At 39.6% G+C, this 25920-nt stretch overlaps 1 protein-coding gene across 5 annotated transcripts in view; it reads left to right on the top strand.

The window, feature by feature from the left end:
- AGAP1 (ArfGAP with GTPase domain, ankyrin repeat and PH domain 1) overlaps positions 1 to 25920 on the top strand; it is a 661893-nt gene that overhangs the window by 459496 nt on the left and 176477 nt on the right. For all 5 annotated transcript variants that reach the window (XM_054043263.1, XM_054043261.1, XM_054043262.1 and 2 more), the window contains one exon: positions 21945 to 22106. In XM_054043263.1, coding sequence (XP_053899238.1) covers positions 21945 to 22106 — 162 coding nt within the window. The remainder of the gene's footprint in view (positions 1 to 21944; positions 22107 to 25920) is intronic.

Genomic DNA, 25920 nt, shown 5'->3' with positions numbered 1-25920 from the left:
CAAGTACTGAAAATTTGGTTCCAACACTGCCCCCTCTCAGGAGTTCCTTGCCCAGCACTTAGGAATGATCCTTCTGCCTTCCGCCCAGCAGAACTTGAACTGTCCATTCCATGGGCAGAGCAGATAGAAAGGCAGGGAGAAAGCAAACTGTAGTGAGAGTCTGAAATGGAGGAGATTCTCTTTCTCATGCTACCAGCTACATCCTCCACATGCCAGGGCGGGTAATTAAACAGGACCTACCTCTCCTAGGGCAGACTTCTCAACATTCAGCAGATCCTTAAGGTGATTCTGCATCATAAATCTTGTCTTTCTACCAGAGCTGGCAACCAGGTATGGTTGATGCCATCATTGCCAGAGCCCTCTTCATGGCTTACCAGGACAGCTATTAATATTGAGTGGCTGAAGTCTCCCCTGCACCTAGCAAAACTGAGTGAGGTGGGTGCAGTGAGGAATGAAAGGGAACCAAATGGTCAGACCACCCTCACTTCTTCTCCTGTCCTGCTTTGAAGGCTATGCCCCAGAGTGGTTTCCATCACTCAATTCATGCAGCCATTCTTTGGCCTGTGTGTGTCTTAGACGAGCAACTCTTTGATTTCCTTGGCTAGGGGACTGCTTCATGTGGATCCCTGATTTTTTTTTTTTTTTTTTTTTAATATAAACTGATTGCAGAACTGGCAGTTTGTATGGTAACAGAGCAAAGAAGATGGTGTATTTTAAAGGATAGCAGAGCTCTGTAGATGGCCTTACATTCAGACCCAAGTATGTTATTTTTTGTGCTGTCTGATCCACGATCCCTTAGCCATGGCATGGTAGGGGTCTCTTTCAACAGAACTTCCCAAAAGTGGGAAGTACATAATTTGTTATCCATCTGACTCTGTGCCCAAGGATGCCTTCCTTAGGATTCCATTGAGAGAACAAAGATGATATCAAGTATTGAGAGAGTTGCTGCATCCTAATGCCTATCAAGGGTGATGTAATTTCCATAGTTGAAGAGGGAGCTACAAGAGTCTTCCATGAGAGGACTCTTTCTTACTTTTCAAGCTCAGCTTGGTCCAAGAGAGAAGAATCTGGCTAAAAATGTGAAACCAAGAGCAAAAAAAATCCTCCAGAGGGACTTTTCCCCTCTTCCTTTAGAGAGACTTTTTTTCAGCTCTATAAATCTGACTGCTTCTGGGGGCTTTTTGAAGCTTTTGTTTTAAGGTTCTTGAATCGTCAGATTCACAAAAGAGACCTCCTGAACATTCACAAGTGTCTATTTGAGCGTCCTGGAAAGATGATGGGGATTCCGAGGAGTTGGTACCAGGTAATGAAAGGTGAATGAGCGCAAACTGTCTCAGGATGTATATAGAAGCGGTGTGATGGGACCAGTGTCATCCTAATAGGCCCACAGGCTTGGATTCTCTTGATTGGTGTAAATATCAGCCTCTTGTCAATTGAAGTAACCTCTCTCCAGAGACATACGGGACCCAATGTTGCCAGTACCCTGTCAGGTTCAAACTGATGGGCTGGAACTTAAGAGGACAAGTAATTTGAAGACTCTGGGTATGCTAAACAGTTAGTTGATGTCTTCCTACAATCTAGAAAGACTCTACATCCACGGCCAAGTGCCACGTCTAACACATTTTCAAATACTGGAGTGCTAAAATCTGTCCAAAATCAGCAGCAGTCAAAACTTGCTTTCGTTTTCTTTGTGATGATTTGTTGAAGGACCCTCAGCATCTCTCTTACAGATGGATCTGACTACCTTAGTCACCTTCGGTTTATATATGGGGCAAAACATCTCAAGCTGCTTATTCTGACATTGCCAGGTTCTCCAAGGCAGTGGTAAAACTGTGTCCTCTAGTCATACTCCTGTAGCCAGCTGGAAGATGAACTACTCTTTGAACCAGTGATTGACTTAATAGTTTTTTATTGTCTCAAGTTTTACTCAGTTGTTTCTTTTTACCATTTTAAAATCAAGACAACACACCTCCTTTTCAGTCCTTCTGACTCTTAAGGAAGTAAGCGGCATCACTTGTCTGTCAAGCTATTAAATTACCTGGACAGAACAAAGTCTGTCAGGGAAAGAGAATTCATTTATTTCTTCCATGGGCAAAAATTATGGTTTCAGAGCTTTAAAATCAACCATCTCTTGCTTGGTCTCAGCCGCAATTATTGAATAAAAACAAGAGAACATTAAAAACAAGTAAAAAAAATGGTACCTGCTAGGGCTGGTTGTACTGTCTGTCAAATGTATAGCAGAATTCCATTCTCAACATTTTAGCATTCAGCTCAGATAAAATGGAGGGGGTATATAACAAGCGATGCCTTTAAATAATACTATGGAAATGTTAGTATTTTAGAAGATTACATCACAGTCTATAAATTGGTTTGCTCTTCTGACCCTCATAATGGTGAAGGATGCTGGAAACATTCTTCACACAGATAGAGGATCACAGCTTCAATTCAACTAGACAGGAAATATAGACAGGTGCAGTTCAACTCCCATACACAGCAGATAAGGTTCTGAAATCAGTACATATTTAATTTATACAACTGAATATATGTTTTGGTTGGTCTTTATATAAATTGTGCTGAAAATAAGCTTTCTCACTATGACATCTTGCACATGAGTATAAAGTGACTGCGAAGAGAAAATGCACATAAATATGTTTGAAGTACAGGAAACCTATATGCAGTGTATTTCTCTAATTTCAGGTATGGTATTTCACATTTGAGGACCCATTGAAAAACTAGTAGTGGTGGGGAGGTTTGAACACTTTGTATAATACAGTAATGACAGATTGAAAACACTTCTGTTTTTGCATTAGAAAAAGTTACTGAAAAGCAGTGCTAGTGTGTAGCTGATAAGAGTTGGAGAGTGAAGATGTGAATTAGCCAAAGAAAATCTTTTTCTGAGGTGATGATGAAAGGGGAAATTTCATGGCCTGCTGTAGAAAAGTGCAAAATATTTGTGTCACAACTGAAAACATTTGTAATTTGACCTTCATTGTGTTCATGGTGCTTTCACAGAAAAGCAGGGTTTTTTTCTCAGATTTAACTAAATCTGTGTATAAAAATTGTAATGTAGTTGCCTTCAGGTTGAGCGTCGTTAGCTAAGTGATGTCGCTTGCTATTGTTCCCAGATTGGGTGAGTCTATTCTGTGTGCTCAGGAAGGATCAGCAGATACTATTTTCACTCTTGGATATTTGTAAGACACGTATCACAATGGTATGTCACCATGACTGTAATATTTAAACTGCATTTCTTTGAGGGAGAGACCACAGCTAAGAAGTTAGAAAATAATTATCTTTTCCCCAATTTTTTTTAGAAACAATAGTAATTACACAGTCCAGCCTGGGACTGAATTCTTGTCAAAAGTATATTTGGAAACTAAGTTCCTGTTAAAATTTTTGAGGCACCATTAGCTACATAGATTTTGAATATTATTTATGGTTTTAACACAGAAACATAGGCAGCTCTCTGAGAAAGCGGAGAGGTCTGCACTCCCTTTGCTGTTGCCTTATTTAATCCCCCCATTTTATACAGGCAAGGAACTGTTGCATTTTCCTATGTTTAATATTACCATATGTTTGTTTACTGCTTCAGAGTTTACCATTTCCTAAGAGGAGCAGTTCTCTACAGGTTTTTTTGTGCTTCTGTCATTGTAGACCTAATGTCTTTGGTGCATGATAGAGCTCCTCATACCAAAAAAGCACGGCTGGCTGGCTTTCAGTCTTATGTGACATAACTACATACTTTAAAAAAAAAAAAAAACTATGTTAAAAGAACATGAAGGTTGCAATGTCTAATACTCATTTAGAAAATGTGAGATTTATGATTCCTGTCCAACTTTAATTCAGCTTCTTTGCACTTATGCGTTGTGATAGTCTTGGGCATCATCTCATAGGAAGTCTAATGGAACCCAGCAGTTCCGTGCAGTGTCTTAAACACAAGAGAACATAACTTCTTATTTAACAATCGTGTGCCTTATTCAGTTTCTCTCCTGTGCACTACATAAGGCAGGGATCCTGTAAATCACATGATAATGTAAATCAACCTATAACATAATACATTTCCACAAGAAGGCAGAATTAAGATTGCACCTTAATTCTGGGGTTTTCTGATGGTTGAGTGCTTGATTTTGCAACCTTAACATTCTTTTAACATTTTTAGTATGAACTGTCCTGGGGTTTTTTAAGCTAACTGGAAAAAAAGAGAACCATAGTGCCCCCTACATGGGCCATCCGCATTTTAATCCAGGACCATAATATGCACATTGCAGACCTCTATTGCTTAATCTAAAGGAGTAAACGACAACAGTAATAGGCTATTGTCTTCTGTGAGAAGAGGCCACTAGAGGGGAATGCTACATACGCTTTGCCTGTGCCTTATACAGCTGTTTGCTAGACTGCAGAAGAATTTGGGAATCTGGAATCCTAAATTCTATTTTGGGCTCTTTAGGGAGTGGAATGTCACTTGGCGGAGGAGTAGGAAGAAACCCTGAGACATAAGCCCTTGTATCAGAGGCCTGGTTTGAGGTAGAACTTACTCACAGAACCTGGCAAGAACAGGGCTGATATTGCAAAAATACACATTCCTAAGAAGTGCTAGTCACAGACACATCCTGATATCAAGTGGTACCAGAACATCCCAATATCAAGGATGGTACAAAAACATTCCCTAAGGATAACAGGAATGCACTGACTCCTCCTAAAAGATAAGGTCAGGATGACAGTACGTAATAAAGATGGTTTGATCAAACCAACATGTACAAAGTGATGGGTAATAACTAGCCACGCTAGAGGGCACTAACTAACTATGTCAGGGGGCAGTATGTAACTTGTTTGTATCGAGGTATAAAGATCTATCTCAGAGGAAGTGTTTCTGTCTGGCCTAGGGAGGAACGGAAAATCCCGCCATTCACTGAGTTGGTCCATTGTTACAGGCATACATATATTAGTGGTCCGGTAGAGTCTGCGGGATACTAGTACCGAGCTTAGTTGACAATAAACCTGGCTGGGTGCCTTCATCCCTTAACTGATCTTGTAGTCATTGGGCGGTTCGCTCAAGGTCTGCTGTGCCAGCTGTCTGTGCAGGGCTAGTGCGACACACAAAGGGAACACACACAGAGCGCCAAACGTCTTATCAACATCTAACCACAGGTGTTTGCCGACAGCATATGGTTTTAGCTTATAAATTTTGAATAATATTGTAGCTACGTCGGTAACGCTGGTCTCTCTTCAGAGCCAAGCCAGAACTGGCCTTGTGCTCTTTGAATTTCCTGATTTGTAAAATGGTGAGAGTGATACTTGCCTCCCTCCGAAGGAGGCAAAATCCCACCAATAATTGTTGTGGGCTGTTCTTTTATCTTCTGGGCCACAACCACTTTGCAGCCATTTACAGCTACTTCAGTCATGAGACCGTTCTGCTGCAATACTTTACTGGTCAGCAATATGAGCTAAGAATGCTTAACCAGCCCCTAGCCTCGCTTTTCCGAAAGATTACCTGTTGGAACCCACATGCCTATATGAATCATTATCCATGTATATGATAAGATAGAGACTGGGATGTATGCTTCAAAGGTACCTCTGTTTATTATGCTCCAAATACAGGGCATAGCGCTCCTTCCATAACTGGTCAATCTCAAGATGTCATTAAATAGGTGCCATGTTCCCCGTCACCACTGTTTTCTGTGATGGTGCTGTAACAGCCCAGCTCTTTCCTGTCCTCTCACCTCCCATCTCAAAAGCCTCCCTGTACATGTGCACTTATTGCACATGCAATCTCTCTCATTCTTCATCTAGCGGGAGGGGCGAGGGATAGCTCAGTGGTTTGAGCATTGGCCTGCTAAACCCAGGGTTGTGAGTTCAGTTCTTGAGGGGGCCACTTAGGGATCTGGGGCAAAATCAGTACTTGGTCCTGCTAGTGAAGGCAGAGGGCTGGACTCAATGACCTTTCAAGGTCCCTTCCAGTTCTAGGGGATGGGATATCTCCATTAATTTATTTAATTTATTTTTTATTTATTAGCAAAATCCAGACACATTTCAAAGATGTCTGCTATAGTATTTCTGCTTGCTTGAAAATTCTAGTGCAAAAGGGCCTTACAGATTCTTTTTCCATGCTGCCAAAACTTTTAGCAGCAAAATTTCAGCATTTGAAATAGCATGCAAAAAAAAAAGGGCAGGATATTTTTCGTGAAACGTTTTTGCCATTTCTACATACTGCTACCACAAAATGACAACCGGAGTTCCTTATCAGTAATTATCCCCATTGACATTTTATTTAATGCTGAGAGCAATGTCCCAGCTTTGTAAAAAAATATATTCCTGAAATTGCATGACCAAGGACTACAGTATGGCTTTGCTACAGGTAGTCTTGTGGTAAAAAAAGGAATCAGGCTAATTGTGGTGAGGTTGTAATGAGGCTCAGCAGTTACCCCATAATGTAAAATTTGTGAGCTAACCAGCACCTGGAAGTTGCATCTGTTAAATTGGCTTTGTAAAATGATGTATAGCAAGTACAGCATAGATTTCATGGGCAAAAAAGTGTTTAACTCTTAAGTCAATGTTGACATTTTCTTCAAACAAGATTGTGGTTTTCCACCTCGCCCTATCTGCTTGAGAACAAAGGTTTAGCCCTGCCGTGAGACATGTATCCCAGTTCCAGCAGAACTCTTTTGCTGGCTTTCCATATTCCTGACTTTAAAGGCTTCACCAAGGGCACCGACGTAACTATCCATAATCTTTACCTCCCGACAGGTTGTTGTCACATCCCCAGCATCTGGGAGAGTAAGCCAGGAAAATAAATTAACATCCTAAAAACAAAATATGAAGCCAGAGCGCCGGGGGGAAGGCGCCGAGCCCCGGTCAGGGCTCCGCTGTCCCCGGCGGCCGGAGCGCCGGGGGGAGGGTGGCGAGCCCGCCCGGGGCTCCACTCTCCCCGGCGGCGAGCCCCGGCTGTGGCCCTGCTCTCCCCGGCAGCCATAGCCAGAGCACTGCGCTGCCCTCCTCCAGGTGCCGCCCCAAGCACAAGCTTGGTGGGCTGGTGCCTGGAGCCGGCCCTGTATCAATCACTTCCTTTCCAGAACCAGTAAAACTGATTGCAGAAAAGCTTTCCCCCCCTAACCTGGAATACATTTCTAATTGGAGGCGAAGAAAAATAACCATCTCCTTTCCCCTGTCTCTTCCTAACAAGTCCTAGGACCCTATCTGAAGACATCTAAGGGCTTGTCTATGTAGTGCATAGTCTGCACTAACAGAGTCTAAATTCTTGTGCGCACTAAGCGGCCAGTGTGGACCGTGCTGGGCGTATTAAAATTCCCTAGCGCACATTAATATAGACCCAGTTCAAACAATATTACATTAATGCACTCTAGGGAACTTTTAGTGTACACCAGGAGGATCCATATAGGCCAGTTAGTACGTAACATAGCTAGCATGCCCCAGAATTTACACCCCTCTAATGTAGCCTAATGCACTGTGTAGACAACCCCTAAGGTAAGAAGTAGGGGAAGGAGTTTCTGTTTTTTAGTGAAGTGCTATTTGTGGGACGATCCCTTTAGAGGTTCAAGTTGCAAGGTTAGTTTGTTTGCAATGCCTATGATCCAAACTGCAGGTTTTAATTGGGGAATTGGGTTTGCACAGACTTACCCACAGGCTAGACTACTTGCACACCAGGTTGAGCAGAGAGGAGGATGGTACAAATTCTCACTTTACTTAGCATTAGCAAGGCTCATTTCCTTCAGACCACACTTTAAAAAAGTTGTATTGCTGTCATGGCACTCCAAGTCCAAGTTGTGGATGTAACTTAAGTAAACACAGCATTTTATTTATTTAACTTTAAAGGTGAAGTGAAATTCTGTTTAGATTTTGTGACAGGCACAAAATAGACCAGCTTCACCATGCTGACCAGTCAGTGTGCCTCAAGTCTGACCTGGGACTACCTCTACAGGGGGTAATCTCCAGATCCCTTCAGCTTCCGCTGTATCCAGCGATACTGCCAAAAGAAGGGCCAATTCTGGGGTAGCAATACTAGATGCGGACATGTGTCCACCTGCTACATCAGCTGCTGAACAGCCCTCCTTTTATAGAAGTTATTAGCACAACTTTCAGAGACTTCAAATGGAGCAGACTCCCAGGTCCAGTTTTCAGTTACCACTGACCAGGGTTAGATATGAGTTGGTGATCTGTGTGTCCGATGATTTGTCCCAGGAGCCATCCATTTTCTCTTACAAACAAACAAAACCACATCCTATTTAGAGCCACTGATGTAGAAAGTTCACATCTAGAAAAGTGTACTGTACCAATAAATTGTTGAATGGTTAACACTGTTAGTTACAGAAGACTTCATACTATATATTCACCATTGTATGTACATTTAAGAACACTGAAGTATTCAAAAATGTTTGTTAGCTGCACAGCTGTCATTAAGTTTGTTAAACACTATTATCATCTAACAATGTGTGACACTTTGGACATGTTGCAAAAATGTAAAGATGCTGTTCTCATAAATGTGAGTTTCATATCTGTTAATAATCCTGATCATCTGTCAAAGCTATGCAATGGCCATTAAGTAATCTTATTGTACACTGAAGTGCTTAGAATCAGATTCAGTTATAATGAACTGCCTTCCAGACATTATTTAAAAATTGTTAAGTACAGAATTTATTTTTAAGTTAGAGTAATATACTTTTTAAATATCTAATATGGCATCATTGGGTTCTAATGGTGATAGTTTTTCTGTACAACTAAAAGTTACTTCCTTTTAAACTGAAATGAAATATACAGCCTGTTCTGTGTCACAGCATATAGTTTCCACAAAATATTTCATTACAGTAAACCTGAAGATTAGTGGCAATAGCCTCTAAAATGCATTGTGGTACTCAATTAAAAAAAAAAAGTGGGAGGCGGGCGCAGGGAAAACATAATATAAAACCTAATAATACATGGATAAGGTCATTTATCTGTCTTAGATATGTATTGTTAATTTTCGGCCTGGTCCAAAACCGACTGAAGTCAGTGAGTCTTTTAATTGACTTTGGTTAACTTGAGTGTGTGGTCCGTTTTAAATTGGAGGTATTGTGTGGGTTTAGATTTTATGATCAGGCACTTGCACCAAAGCCAGTAAGCACTGGCCAAGTAGTAAATATTCTCAGGATCAGTCCCTAAATTCTTTAATCTATTCTGGATATAAATGATCAGCAATGAAAGTAAATGGCCCAGAGGGCTGGGGTATTGTTCTAACACTGAATATTTTCATTTTAAAATATATTTTGATAGTGTTTGGCTGACAAGGGTGTAAAAAGGAGCAGGAAAGTATATTTTCTAAAGAAACATCTAATTTTTATCTAAAATAACTCTTACACAGTGTGTAAAACTTACAATATGCTATATTAGCAACAGTGTAAATGTGAATTATTTTAGCCTATTCCAGTACTCTAACCAGCATTATGCAGTTAACATGAACTGTTTTCTCTCCTTTCTTTCTCACTTGGACACATTATATGATTATACTGCGGACTGTAAACTCAGCGACTTGTGAGGAATTTTGTTCAAATTTTAACATTCATCACCAAAGTCTATTTTTGCTTTGATTGGGTTTCTACAAAAGACTCTCAGATGGATCATTTTATTTCTGTTGCTAATTCAGTTGCTGATAGCCCAACAACACGCAGCCATCCTACAAATTAAAAAAATGGTCACTTTTGTCACTGTGCACACAAAAAAGAGTCAAGTAATAAATACCTTGGAGATTACCCTTTCATCCTGCTAGAGGGTGATCCCTCAAGGTCATTTTTTCAGTTCTCTTCATGACACTGTTTGCCCCTCACCAGTACTAGAGAGAAATAAACATACAAGTCTGTCTCATCTTATGCGGGGGTTCCGTTCCGCGGTTAGCGCATAAAGCGAAAACCGCGTATAGCTAAAATTCCATTGAGTTCAATGGCGGGTGAAATCGCCCGCTCTACATGTATAGTATTAAAATTGTTATTTTTCTCTCTGTTTTGTTTTGTTTTTGTTTTCGCTGACCGGGTAAAGTTGAAATTGCGCATGTTAAATGCGCGTAAGATGCGACAGGCCTGTACTTTTGCTTTCAATATTCTGTGCTTCATAGAAAAGGGAGGGAAATATCAGGGCTACTTGAGTAAATGTTTTTGGGTTTTGGTTTTAAATCAGCATGAAACACTTTTGTGTTCATTCACAAATTTCTTGCTTCATTTTTAAGCGTGCAGGAGGTTTGATTGGGATTCCTTCTTCCTCCAGTTCACAAATGGGGCTGAAGTCTAATAACAATTAGCAAGACAAACATTAGAAATATGTTCTGAACTTTCATGGACCTGAATGTAGGTGCCACAGTAGATGAGATAATTTACTGATGAGACGGCATTTGTTCCAAGCTGACTGATTTTTATGCCTCACTGTACTCTTGCACTGTATCCTGGATAAAATCACAGATTTGTCCAGTCCCATTGATGGGATCTTGTCGAGTTTTGACTATTACATATTGTAATACTAACCAGTTGGATGTTCAGACCATTGCAAACTGCTAGCTCTTTTATTCCCCCAATGATTTTAAAATATTAAAGCCATCAAGGGGGTTGAAGCTGATTTATCAAAAGGAGAAAAAAAATGCACAAATGTGTTTGGAGTATTGAAGTGCCGTTGACATCTAAAGTCCTAACCATGCTGTTTTCCTCCACACTCCAGCAATCAGGACATCCAGCAAACCCATAAAAAACCAAACTAATAGCATGAATATTCAGTGACCTAGAATACTAATTATTGTCATGAATATTAATGTGATCGGACTTGCTTTTTCCCCTTCTCTTTCTCTCTTGCTCTCTTTTTTTCCACTCAGCCGGCTCTAAAGATGGGCCATAATGAGAGCATTTAAGAGAGAGAGCGCTCTCCGCCGTGACAGGGACTGGGGTAATAAGGAGAGCTTGATTAACGTGGTGCACTTGGGGGAGAGATGAGAGGATTCACGTGGTCCTGTTGTGGGGGAGGCAATGAGGCACCGGCGGCTGTGTTGCTGCTCCCTCAGATTAATGAGGCCTAAGAGTGCATTAGGAACAGTGACAAAGGTTTGATCTAATGGGCTCAGTCATTTTTCCTTTGAGTGACAGACGCACAGAAGTAATTGGCTGTGCAGAATGGCAGCTCATTGGCAGTACTTAAGGATACATTATCCCCGTTGTGTGGCCCGCAGAGGCTGTTTATCAAAACTGCTCACACTGCAGACATGCATTCGCTGAGCTGCTGTTACAGTGGTAATAGCTATAAAAAAAAATGTAACATCAAAATCGTAGCTATTGTCTTTTAGAAAGAAAGTTTCTCTGTTTTAGTTTAAAATGGTTTAGAAAATATTTTAATAATGATAATCTACTTTGTACACCAAGCATGAATATTTTTAGGCACACAATTATGGGTGAGAATTTGGGGAAGTCTATTTTACTGGTACAGGAAGTATGAAGTTAGTTTTTGTCCCATTTCTTAAGTCATATGTTCATTGTGTTCAATTTAGAGGTTATTTGTCTAATGCACAGGTAATGCCTTTTTCCAGTTTAGTTACTATTAAACAACTTCCATAAGTCTTCACAGAGATCCCAAAGCACTTTACAAACTATGGCCCCAAGCCTGCAGATATTTCCACATGTCCTTAACTTTACACATGGGAATTGTACTCTCTTTGAATTTACTGATGTAACATTATTGAATTCAATGTCACTACTCCCATGCGTAGTGTTAAGCACATATATAACCGTTGGCATGTTTTGGGCCCAAATACTTAACACACACAAATAACTTCCCAAAGAATGTAGCATACCCACCTCTGGGATGTTACAGCATACAGTAATAGTGAACAGAATTTGCTCAGAAAATGAATAGCAAAGGGAAACAGTGCAAAGGAAATATAATATGAGCAAACAGGGTTTTGGTCAGGATGATTTAACTAGAAATGTCCATACTTTGCAAAAAACGCCACGGGATCTTGAACAAAATCAGTTGGATGCGTTTGTGGTTTTAATTTGTGTCTGAAAGGTGGCACATGTGAAAACTTAATTTCCCTAATCATATTTGGAGTTGAAAGAAAAAAGCGTGCCCTCCTATTGAATCATTAATGCCACTTTCTGCAGCACCAGAGTATTTTCTTGGCGTCCTCCCATCCATTCATTAAACTTGACTCTACTTAGCTTGTGTCTACCAGTGAGATCCCAGCCTGAGATTGTAGGGCTTCAGGCCTTTATTACTGTATTGGTGTGATTATTGACTATGAAAGAAAACTGTATCGAAATCGCACAAAATAATTCACTTAAGAAAACGGCATTAGACAAATATACCAAACAAAATTCTTGGAGGATTATTGAAAATGAGTTCTGGGAATTTTGATGGGGGAATTGGGGGTTTATTTAGGCCCCTAGTAAGATCCAGGAAAAAAACAGAGGTGCCATGTTGTAGGCTGGTATTGCAGCTGGGTCCAAATGGAATTCATAGCAAGGAGACAGGTAAAGAAAATATGTTTGCCTTTCTCCATTAATAATCCCTGCCAATAACCTATCTGGCTCTAGTCCCTGCTCATGGTACCTAACTGACAATGCTCCTTGCAGTAGACAGTCTTTCTCTCTTCCGCTTCCCCTCCTTCCCCCCCACCTCTTACTGACTCATTCTGAATGGGTTTGGGGAGATGCTGTCCAGTTAGTAAGAAGTAGTGGTGCATCTTGATTTCAGCACTGGGCACAAATTCTGCCCTTGGGCCAGCAGGGAAAGGGAAGAAGCACCTTCTTTGAGAGAGTTATGATGGGATCCTAGGTGACATGTTGTCAGATTCCTGAGGGGCGTTTCCAGTCACTGTAGGAAAGGTCATCACAACATGTAATGTTAGTAGGCACTGAAGAGAGCACAAGACAAATGGAAAGGTGCTGGAAGATTACTTGCCTCCCACAAAAAGTTAGTCTACCAAAGGTGATTTCTGCAGAACTCTGGGAATTGGATTCGTTAGGGCAATGGAAGGCTAAAAGAAGGGGGAGCTTAAAGCACTTCTCACAAAAATGGCGTCTTTCCCCTCTCCTCTTTTACACCCTCATCCCCAGAATAACCCCAAATACAGAAGATTTTTGGCCACAATTTTAGAACAGCGGGCCAAGTTGTGGTCTAATCTAATTGACAGGGCTGTTTAATGAATTAGAGGGCATTTCAGGAATATGCAGTATCTTGCAACATAAATTCACCCAAGCTGATTTGGTACAATTAACCCTCTGATACCGGGAGTCAGGATTTCCTGACCCTCTGCTCTAATGTATTTTTCATTAGTGTTAACAGCTGGGGAGCTGAGCCCTCTGGCCTTGAGAGGTTTATTTCCTTTTGGAAGAGAAACTCATAGTGATCATGAAGAGCATAGCACAAATAAACCGTGAATATAGTGAAGGTAGAGTAATGTGCTAGAGTTCACCCTATGCCCTATCGTCTTCTGTGCTAATGTAATCTTTCTCTCTCTCTCTCTCTCTCTCTCTCTCCTGGTCTCATCTATATACAGTTTCTTGCATACAAAAAAAAAAAATTGTATAATGGTAGATTGTCCAACTCTAGCATCATATATTCACCTCTTACTTTGAAAATAGTGCACTGGGTGCACCCTGAATAAAACCTCTTACAACTCGGTTGTTTGCCTTGGGGATGGTGGGAAGTCACAAATGCACATGCTGCAATGAATGCAGGCCGCTTGCATGCATTTCAATGATCTGTATCTCACTTTTTAATGGTACAGTTGTGAATTATATTTTTTTTGCCTTTGTAATTAGTGGGTGGAACAGATGGTGAAGGCTTAGTTTGAAGTGACGTGTCCATTAAAATGTGCTGCCCAGTGATGGTTCATGATAACATTTTTTTTGTTAAGATGAAATATATTGGACAAAGACAGGAGTTACAGGAGTACTCACCATTAGTGTTTCAGTAGATACTAAAATTGTGCAAACAAACTACAGACTTCTGCAGAGCAAATGACTGCTTCAGAATAAGAATACCTTTTATTATCCTCACTCGTATCTAATTTTCATAATGTACAATTTTTGTCGTCTCTGGTTATAATTGAATAGGTGGTACCAGATAGGCATTGAATGGCATGAAATCATGAGTTTGGATAAATCTTCATTAGTGATATTTTAAAGATATTTCTAAATATTATGCAACTGAATTCTGTAGGGTCTAGCAATTTTGTGACATATTTGTGAAGACTATTTAATCAGGCAGTGTTTGCCATGTGAATGGGGGGTCTATTCTCCCCACAATCCAGCTGTTTATTTCCCATTAATGAGTTGTTCACACAGGCACTGATGGGAACAATACTACCCTATTTTCATCCATCTACATTGGGCCTATCATATGGGCAAGTAAACCTTTTGAACTCTCTTTGCAGTTTGATGCTGTCCACACTGGCTTAATGAGTAAATAAAGCACAAATTTCATTCCTCATGCATCTTCCAGTGCCTCGTATTAAAAATCTCTCACTGTTGAAAGGTGATTTTTTTTTAAGCATTGACTAAAATTGGGAATGTGCCTTGAATTCTAATCGTGGTGGTCTTTGAAGAGATTAATTGTTTGTGAAAGTGTAATTGAATGATCTGCAAACTGTATCATAACAGGATATTTTATAATATCAGAAAAGAGTTTTAAATGTTCTAAAGCGGTCTACAGCTAGAAAGAGGAATTCTTCTTTTGATGCTGCTTTGGTAGATGAAAACATTTTTGTTCAATAGGAAACCAGCATCTTTTTTTGCTCATTTGAGACCAGTTCTGGCAACATACTGATATTCATTCAAATATAAATGCCATGTTCACTTTGAAATGCAAATTGTTTAAAGAAAAATAGCATATGGTAGAGGTAAGTACCTTTTCAAATCAGCTCCTACACTTTAGGGTTGTGAGTACAGCTAAAATTATTCTTTGGAAAGAAACTGGAGCCTTTGACACATTGAAGCTTGAACTAATCAAGGCTTCCCAGTAAGCATATACACATATCCATATCAAGGAAATAGTGCTGAGAATACACGGATTAGCATAGTAATTTAACTGCCCCCCTGCTAATCAACTTAAGCAACCAGCTGATGCATATATGATGTATTGGAAGAAGCACTTTTTCAGAACACAGAATGGACTAGGTAGTTGACCATGTATTTCATGTTAATGTTGATATATTGAGAGGGACAGAGAGGGAGACAGATGTAAAAGTGCAGCAAGTCCTTGCTTCTAAGGTTTTTAGATATAAAGGCTTCATAACATATATCTTACCATAATATGCAGAATCTACTTCTCAGTGAACTTTGTTGGCTTCATATTTTGAGCTGGTTGGCTCGTTTGCTAAGAGACTGCTATGATTCCTTGCCACTGGCTCTGTATCCTGACATGTAAAATTAAAGAAATATTGCTTCTTGAAGGTGGGAAGAGGAGTTTGCCTCCTGGAGGAGAAAAATGAGTAGGAGTGTTTCCTGAAGCTTTGTGTGGCAGAACAAGTCCATAAGAACAGCAGTTGGCATTAACAAGGCTCCATTTGGATGCGAGTATGATAGCATTGTTGTCAACTTGACACGACTGAATAAAAGAGTCCGGGCATATTATAATTAACCTGAAGGAGGAGTGAAAAATGAGCAATAGATTGGAAAAATATTTAAGTTCAAATAAATATGGTCATCATTCTAGGATTGGTCCTGTGTCTGGTCAGAGTATGTTCGAGAAAACTCTCTATCTCTTATTCAGTTTTTATGTAGATCAGCCTTTTTGATATGTCAATGACCACATGGGGACTTTTATGCGATTTGGTTTATTTAAAAAATTTTAGTGACCTCAAACAAGATTGAAAATTGTACTAATGCCTGTGTTGGATTAAGGAGCTATTTGGTTGCAAAATCAAGCACAAAGCTGATAAATTGTATCATTGACCACAAAACAAAGCTGCATGATGGATCACCAAGAAGTTAGCTTCTCAGATCCTACCATATTTGCTCCCAACTATCCAAAATTCCTCATGAATCTGAATTGACAGAATTATTATATGATTCTCCTGAGTAATTCACTTTCTCTGTGGTGAAACTAATTTCACAGGCCAAATCATTGTGTTTCTAAATAAGTTTAAGGAATATATAAAATTTTGAACACTGCAATTTCAGTATAAGAATCAACATGTTATGGATATTCTCTGTAAAGTTTTGCTCTTGTATCCCATCAAGGTTTAGACTGTGACTGGGCCTTTTTGTTCTAAATCTAGCTAAACGGCCAGAAAATGTTGACATTCAAAATATCCCTCTCTCCCCCACTCAGCCACCCAATTCAGACTGATGGCAATGTGTTATTCAAGCAAAGTTGTTCAATAATTGTTTTCCATTTTTCCATGATCTTGCAAAAACATTCCATCTTTTCTTTCACATACCAGTTTTCTCCTTCTGTATCTCTGCTATGAAGATTATCGCACAGGAACTCATCAAAAATAACTCTGTCCATTCTACTAGGCATGGAATGAGAGAGAGTTAAATGTTAAAAATGGGCTTACATAGCATCACTCTTCAGTCCAGCATGTTGGATGCCACTTGTAAGGTCTTTTGAGATGTCTTTCGAGGAGTTTCTCAATAGGAAATCTAATTCTGCTTCTAAAAATAATGCATTTCCAAAGCCATTGTATTCTAAAGGTGCTAAAATAGATGCCACGGTGAACAGGAATGCAGGATCACTCTATTGCGGTGAATATCTGTCACCTTGAATTGGTGGTTTTGCTCAATAAAGCTAATTGGGAAGTTAAGATTAATGTAGAAAGTTGAGAACAAGCCTAGAAAAATGCTGTAAACATTCTAAACAAGGCTTAAAACAAGTAAAATATAAAACATAATACACGTAAAAATCTTTACCTTCCTCAATTGTCCAAACTTAAAATTAAGGGAATGGGGAGAAGGTACCATTTTGTTGTGTGAGGACTTTAATAAGGTGCAAATAGTTAAGGAATTTAGAATTTAGAGTTTAATGCGATACAAAAGTGGTTTCTGAGATCAAGGAAGTGCAGGTAGTATTGTTTTGTTTCCAGATGAAAGAAAAAGTGAAAAGACCTGACTTATTCATCCAGCTGCTTCTAAATTGGTATACCATGACAGAATTTACCTGATTCCAAAACAAACAAACAAAGATTTCTAGTGACCCTACCACTCAGGTCAGCAGCTATCCCACTCAGTAGTCCTCTCCTAACACAAGCTATAAACTAGGCATTATTTCATATATAAGAGAGGAGAATTTCTAACGTGCAACATCTAATGTCCCAAGTTCAGCAGCTAGGAGGCATGATAATATCACATGCTTCCACAGGCAGTATGGGCTTTTTAAGCCATGGATATTAAATATCTTTAGTGTAATCTAATATATATAGTAATAAAATATCTTTAGTGTAGTCTATTCTTTGAGATGTGTGACCTCATATATCTCCTAGCTTTGGCCTGAAGACAGGACATGGCAATGGGCAGGTCAGAAAACCTTGGAGTGCCATGCTCGGAATGCAAGAGTCAACCACCAGGCCAGGGAACATTAAAGCAGAACAAGTCAGCTACTAAGACTGTATGACACCATAGTATGACCAGATGAGCAGCAACATTTGCTCTTGACCGACATCTGATCTGTACGCTTTTTGTGAGTTTGAGACTGTTTTCAGCTGGGCTGCTGGCTCACCTGTACTATACTTTGCTGTGACGAAAAGATCACAAAGGACTATGTTCACTAAGGGCCACAATCCTGCCATCAGTTGTGCATTTTGGTGACTTTGTATTCGAGTAGTCCCTTTGAAGCCAATGGGATTATTTGAATGAATAAAGTTACACATGTGCATGTATGCTTATAGGATCAGGGTCTATCATAGCAGCTTTCTTGGGGGGGAAAGGGAAAATTCCCAACGAACTCTGGCTATGGGCAGGCTAGTTAAGCACTTTACTGTTTGTTTTGGTTTTGAAGAGGAAATGAAGTAGTCTCAGGAAGGCAGAAAAGTTTGTCAGAACAAACCCTTCACAACCCAAGACAGGGACACTGGGGAGTAGGATGTTCTAGGGTCCCCATCTATCCGCAAGCGTTTACAACTGGGTAGTATCAGAAATATCAGCATTAGCAGATCACCCCATTTACTGGAAAAGTGGGTAGTTGTTCTCTGAATACAAATTACAAGCTATCTATTTCTGCTATTTTGCTTCTCCAAAGAGATTGAGATATGGGTTCAATCTGAAGTGTCATATCAGTTTCTGTGTCCGAAGTCTTTAAATATAAAAACTCTGAAATCAGTTCTGAGGGAGTCCTTAAAGGAAATGTGCATTTTATAGATGCCTACTTATTAAGGCCAGAAAAGGTCGTTGTGACCATCTAGTCTAACCTCCTACATAACACAGGCCATAGAATTTCACCAAGTTGTTTTTGCATCAAGCCCGTAACTTCTGGTTGAGCTAGAGCATATCTATTAGAATGACTTTCTGTCTTGATTGAAAAGATGTAGTGATGTAGAATCCACCACATCCCTTAGTAAGTTGTTCCAATTGTTTATTATCCTTTCTGTTTGGGGAGAGAAGGGGGAAGTGTCCTCTTATTAGTCTGAATTTGTCTAGCTTCAGCTTCTAACTATTGGATTTTGTGTTATGCCTTTGTCAGCTAGATTAAAGAGCCCTCTACTATCATAAATCATGCCATATAGGTACTTATGGACTTCAAGTTAAGTTGCCTCTTAACTTTCTCTTGTATAAATTGAGCTTCTTTAGTGTCTCACTATAAAATGAGTTTTCCAGACCTCAGATCATTTTTGTAGCTCTTTTCTGAACCCTTTCCAGTGTGTAACATTCTTTTAAAAGTCTGGGCACAGGATTCCTTAAAGGTCTCACCGATGCTGTACCCAGTGATAACATCTCCATACATCTACTCAGTATTCCCCTGCTTATACATCCAAGGATAGTATTTGCCATTTTAGCCACAACATCATACTGGGAGCTCATTTTCAGCTGGCTATCCACAATGACCCGTACGTCCTTGTCACTCACTGGTTTCCAAAATACAGCCCCTTTTCCAATAAGTGTGACTTATGTGGTAACCTCCTAGATATGACCTTCCATTTAGCTGTATTAGAACATAAGTGAGCCCAACTTACCATGTGATCCAGATCACTTTATAGAACTGATTTGTCCTTATTATTTACCACTCCATTAATTTGTGTTATCTGCATAGCTTACCAGCAATGTTTTATATGTGATCACTGATAAATTATGTAATAGCACTGGGGCAAGGACACATTTCTGTGAGACCCCATTAGAAACACAAAGCAATACAGCTTAGCCTTTCTACAGCTCCCCCACATTTGCAAAATAATAGCACAATAATGTGATGATGAGCTAAGTGATTCACAAATAGTAATGTCTGGTCTCTCTAGTATATGTGTCCCTGTGTGTCTGGTCCGCGTAGGATAGGAGTCTTCTGCAGCTCACAGTCAGAGTTTGGCTCTTTCCCTCAAACTGTAGAGAATCAACTTTCAGCTCTGGAAGTTCCTGATGTGTCAGCCAAAATGGAGTTTGCACAATAGTTGTGTTTATTTTTTTTCTCGTTAGCAACTTTCTGACTCAAGTTTTTTTCCCAGACTATAAAACCTGGAGGAAAAGTGTGCTGATGCTATATCAGAGAGAGCATGAGCTGGAGCGCAGAGAGATTCATTTGGAGAAAAACTATTTATTTAATTAGAAAGAATGCAAAAAACTGTGTGCGCTCAATTCAGTATTTTAATGAGACTTCAAGAGGTGGGGTTCTAATCTGAATCTTCACCACATAGATGCTGTTTTGTTGGCAAGGTTTCGTTGCTGAACTTTACATGTGTTCCTAATGCCTCTTTAGAAAACACTGGCACAGGATGTTCAGATACTAGCCTTAGTAAAATGCATTAAATTGGTTGTTCAAACAGGCTCAAAAGAAGTGTTCACCTGTTGTAGATTTAACTTGTGACCAGTGTCATAGATGCCAATCAGATTATGGAGGTCACATGGGTAAAAGAATGGCTCGGAAAAAGGGATTAGAGAGGAAGTCCAGTGATAAAGGTACTGGCCCAGGACTCAGGAGAACCAGGTTCAAATACATGCTCTGCCATAGGCTTCCTATGTGGCTTTGAGCAAGATATTTAGTCTCTCTCTGCCTCAGTTCCCCATCTGTAAAATACCTCCTGGTTATGTTGAGGACAAATTCATTAAAGATTGGGGTGCTCAGATGTTACAGTAATGGAGGTTATACCAGTACCATAGACAGATAGTGTTTGGTCTCAGGGAGGCAATCTCACAAACTCTAATAGGAATCATAGAATATCAGGATTGGAAGGGACCTCAGGAGGTCATCTAGCACAAAGTATTTCACAAAGCTCTTCTTTCTTTCAAAACACTGCTGTTGGGAAAAGTCGTCATGATGGAACTGGGAGTCAGGAGATCTGGGTTTTATTTCCCGCTCTGCCACAGTCTTCCTCTGTGATCTTTGGTCATTTCCCACTTTTTCCACAGGTTAAATAATAGTAGATAATAATTAACTCCCTCACAAGAGTGTTGAATCTTAATTCACCAATGTTTCTGAACTCATCAATGGTTGTCGAATTGAAAGTGCTATGGAAGTGCAAAGTTTTTGTATGAAAGTATCTTAAAAGTGTGTGTATGTACACATAGAATAGAGAGAGTCTTCAGTAGCAAAGAATTGCAAGGTGCTTTACAAACTTTACTAACTGTACGTTGTATGTAGGTTTAGATGACTTTGCTTCCAATTCAGCTCTGCTGGAAAGCCATTACCAGTTATCTTGTCTTTGGATGAAAATACTAAATGCTTTAAATCTGTCTCTAAAAATAGTATTCTTAAAGCCATTTAACCCTGGGTAGGATAGCCTTAACAGTGGATTCACAATGTCCACTGTGTTTTGGTAAAGTCTGCCATGAAGAGATTGCAGCTATTAAAACATTCTTACAAAAATCAAACACTTTAAAAATATTTTAAATTTGTTTAAACAGTAAATTGTAAATCAGTAATGGAGTATGTGATTAAAAACTAAACTGCAGAGTGAAATTTCTTGCTCATGTCAAACACAAGAACAGGAAAGACTGAGACCACTGGAAGTCTATGTTCATGGAAAGGGTTTTCTTTGTTTTGTCACTAAACTTGATTCAACTAGATCACTGTTCAGCTATTTCCTCCATTAAACTTTTTATTGAACTATTATCTGTCACAGTCCTTATGGATCATGAAAGCGCTAAACCCATTTGCCCCCTGGTATTGCTTCCAGGTTGGTGATAGTTAAAAGTCTGTGGAAGATGGGTTTTATAGTTGATTTTATGCTACTAGTACCAGTTTATTTACTGGCACTGTAGATTTTTCAATTTTGGCTTTATTCAGTGGTGGGGATACTCAATTAAAATAATTGAATTAGGATAAGAGGGTTTGAAGTGTCTCTATTTGATATAGTTATTACACGTTTCGTTGTTAGAGTTATGTTTAGAGGATCATGTTACATTTTCAGGACTTGCTTTTGTAAGGGTACAATGGATGGTTTGCTTAATGCTTATTAGTTTTTAAGGATTGGGTTTTTTCAGCATGTCTTTTATGCACTAAGCCAACACTTCCCAAAGCATGAGGCACATGCCCGTGAGGTGGGTAGGAAGGACTAGCTAGGGCAGTGCAGAGGATATATAAACTAAGATGTGTAGGCTTTTAACAACATATATCAGGGATGCACTGGGGGCTTGCAAGTATTTCCATTTTCTAGAAAAGGGTCGGCGGAACTCAGCTTCCAAAAGTTTAGCGAACACTGCATTCAAGTGCTGCTGCTGTTCTCCACATTAATGAAATTAGTGCTGTCTCTGCTCTGTGGTACTGTAAGATTTATTCTCCTTAATGTGAATCAGCATTATCTTGTATAGTAACGGGGGGGTTTTTTTGTTTGTTTCTAGGAAATGTGACTACTAGTACGTCTGTGTCTCAGATGGCAAGTGGGATCAGTCTAGTCTCCTTCAACAGTCGCCCCGATGGTATGCATCAGCGTTCCTACTCAGTTTCCAGTGCTGACCAATGGAGTGAGGCAACAGTTATTGCAAACTCTGGCATCAGCAGTGGTAAGAGACAAGTTGGGGGTTTTTTTGCTAGAGTTCTTCTATGTGGACTTATGTCACTCATCTGGGTACATTGTCCTAAGCAAATCTGCAGCCATTTAAACAGAACAAAAAGGATGAGAAGTGGCGAGAAGAACATAAATTAACAAAACATCTCTTCCTGTGGCATGGAAAGGCTAGGAGTGCTGTGGAAGCAGCGAACGTAACTGCACCAGGAAGGAGATGCCTTGTGTTGTCAACTACTCCATGCCTGAAATTTCACATAGGCCCAAAATTATTAAAAGCATAGCAAAGCCAGGGTTGTTTTCTAAGTGCATAGCTTCCAAGACATCTTCACTGCATCTGTGAATGAAGGTACACAGTTCTCATCCCCTTATTCCCTTTGTTTGTGGTCTTAAGTGTTGAACTATTTATTATTTTATTTTTATTGTTGTAATTGGCTAGCTGTAGGCAGAGCCAGCCTTTGGAATGAATCCCACAGCCACTGTCTCCATAACATCAATTGGAGGAATTTGCAAATGTCAGGGCTACTCTGTTTCCTTTTTCAAAGATGTTTCTAGCCATCTCTCTTGTGAAGAGAGCCTTGAAACTGTGACCAATCACAAGGGTTGCAAGTTTGTCATAGTGATTTGTCCAACAAAATCACAGTTGTCATTGATATCTTGATTTCCGAAAAGATCCCAGACCAATTTGATGTTGCGTCAGAGGTGTTGCCTGAGCTACTATAAGTTCCCTACAAACTTGTAGTAGACTGTTTGCAGTTGAGCTTGTTCCTCTACTAAGCACACATTGTGGGCTTTGGCCTCAAGGGGGAATGTCTGAATAGCATAAAAGGTGCTGTGGTCCAGTGGACTACACATGGGATTGAGAACAAGAGAGCCCTTTATTCCAATCTTAGGTCTAACATATAATTTGTCTGTGACCTTGGTCAAGTCACTTCCTGCCTTAGTAGTCCCATCTGTAAAATGGGGCTATTCTACTCGCCTCACATAGGGAGTTGTGAAGATTCCATTAATGTTAGTAATGCACTATGCAAGTGCTAAATTTTTAGTATTTGAAAGAGCGGCAAGGGGAAGCACCATGGAGAGCCCACAAAAGTATGGTGGAAGTAATGGAATGGAGAAATCATAACGTGGAAAGCAAAGGGAACCTTGAACAGAGTAAATGGAGGAAGGGTGTGAACAACACGGGATGAAGTGACCATGAAAGAGAATTAGAGAAAAAGAAACTGCTGCTTTTGAGGCTACTCCTTAAAATAGTGACAATTATAAGGGTCTCAGGAGGACACATTTTGTGGCACACGCACACAGCTGTTGCTGTTTTGGGTGTATCTGCTGATCTTAGCTTTTTCTCTTATGTGGGCAAGCCCTACAGCATTCATGAGCGTGTTACCTATGCTGGTAAGAAAAAGAGCCCTTCCCTTTCTCCTACACCCAGCTACATTTTATACGTCTTACATTAAGGACATCTAATTCTGTTTTATGACTTGACAATCATATGTAATTACTTCTGGATCATAAGAGACAACAGTCAGGGTCAGCTGTGCTGTATCCATTTACTCAAAGGATACAGGAAGACTGAGAAGTAAATAACGATAGAAACGTGATATTTGCATCATTTCCTGCTTTGCTCTTTTACATTTTGAAAATACTGGGAGAACTTCTTTTCACTAGGTCGGTGCTTAGTGGACAGTCTTAAACAAACAAATGTCAGCATAAACATTAACTATTGTGATCGATAAAAACTACTTCAAAAACTCAAACATGATTCATCTCCATCAGTGTACCCCCTCTTTCTCTTAGATTGTAGAACTTATCCTTTATGCTGGCAGTTGACACATGAAAACCCCTTTTTAATTTCCGCTTTTTTGCCCCAATAAAAGGTTTTGAATTTTAGAATCATAAAAAGATAATGCTGTGAGAGCAGCAGGGATAGGGAGAAGCTAAGCATCTTTTGGAATTCAAATGCCAATGTACTGGAGAATATGCCTGCTTATTGTCACATGGTTTTATTGTAGACAAAATAACATATTGGGATTCAATTTTTCTCTGCACCTTTTTTCACATTAAATTAATACTTTGTGTGGCTCCGGAGAACTTTTCAAAGTCTTCCTATCCAGACCTTTGGTTTCCTGGGGCTTCAGTCTTTTAAGCAGCTGTGAACATCTCCTAATTAGATAAATTACTTTGTGGTGGGCAGAGCCACAAAACAGGAGGTGCTGGTTAAATTAAAGGGGAAAAAATAGAAAAATCCATTCTCTGAAATGGAATGCCCCACTGCTTTATGACTATTACTGTTGTAAGGTTTTACATTTAAGTACCTGAGGTTTAAAATTAAATGTCTAATATAATTTGGCACTGGTAACAGGAAGCCTGTGACTGCCCTTAGAGAAAATCTAGACAGCTTAGTTCAATGTTTCAAATTGCTGTCTGCTTGATAGTGAGCAAATCATAGGTTTGGATCGCTATTTAGCTAAATACCACATGCTGCTCAGCATAATTTTAAATGCAGTAACATGTTGGTCTGTAAGTTTCTGAATTTAAAAAGACTGTTCCAGGACTACACGAAAAATTATTTTTTTTACCTTTTTTCTTACTCTTGTAAGTGTTTGACAGAAGTAATTTTAGCAGCAAGAGAATAAAAACTGGGGGCAGTAAATCCCTGTCTGGGAACCTCTTGTATAGATTCTTTATGGACCTAGAATTGATCTACATGTCAGATCCTGATGTAGCTTAAACTGTTTATCACCCTAATGGCAGAAGTAAGACCATGAACATCAACTTATAATCCTCTGTGAAAGAAATTGGTGTTTGCAGTCAATGAAGGAGCAGCTTAGGTTTATTGATAGATTTAGAACAATTACCTCTGCAACAACTATTGGCTGATGGGTTTTCTTGAATCTGATTGGAAGCCAGTGATTTTTTTTCTTTGATTAATCATTTTCTTGATGGATAATTTTCTTTAAAGGTGTGGCTTCACACTCCTGGGGGATAGGAGGGTCATATGGTCTCTGGGGAGCTATTCCTAACTTGCTTAGTTGTTAAATTTTGCTTCACACATGCTTTTAGTTGTACTAAATAAATACTGCCTCTGTTCATCTAACCATCAGTTCCATTTTTTTTCTTGGCACAGAAACGAAGTACACACCCACTTTTTCATTCTCTTCAAATTCAGCTCTAGTTTTCTCTTGGTTAGTATTTAGACTTCAGAGTTCTTGTTTGTATTTTATTATTTTATATTGTAAAAAATGGAAATAGCTGTATTTTGCTGGGCCTATGAATTTTTGGTCAATCATTGGCTATTGCTCGAATTATGAAGTATCTCAAGCTTGCGTAGGAAATTCATTCTTCCAGAGGAAAATATCAGTTGATACTACTAGCACTTGATACAATCACTGGTGAATACTGATCACGTCTGTTCTCTATTACATACAATTTATAGATCTTAACAGAGCTCAAGAGAGAGAAATTCCATGATCTTAATAGGACCATCTCTTTTGATAAAAGGTGACCATAGCCAATTTTATGAGATCAGGAAACTAAGTTCTCCAGACCTCATTAACAAAAGGCTGAACATTTCTTTTCCATCCCAAGATATGCAATGCAGCTCATTCATTCTCTCTTCTCAGGGCAGGTCTTCGCTATGGGGGGGGTCGATTTAAGATACGCAAATTCAGCTACGTGAATAGCGTAGCTGAATTCAGCGTATCGCAGTCGACTTACCCCGCTGTAAGGACGGTGGCAAAATCGACCTCCGCAGCTTCCCGTCGACGGCGCTTACTCCCACCTCCGCTGGTGGAGTAAGAGCGTTGATTCGG

The sequence above is a fragment of the Malaclemys terrapin genome, chromosome 11 (assembly GCF_027887155.1).
Source record: "Malaclemys terrapin pileata isolate rMalTer1 chromosome 11, rMalTer1.hap1, whole genome shotgun sequence".
Taxonomy (NCBI): domain Eukaryota; kingdom Metazoa; phylum Chordata; order Testudines; family Emydidae; genus Malaclemys; species Malaclemys terrapin.
This window is presented reverse-complemented; position numbering and strand designations above follow the sequence as displayed.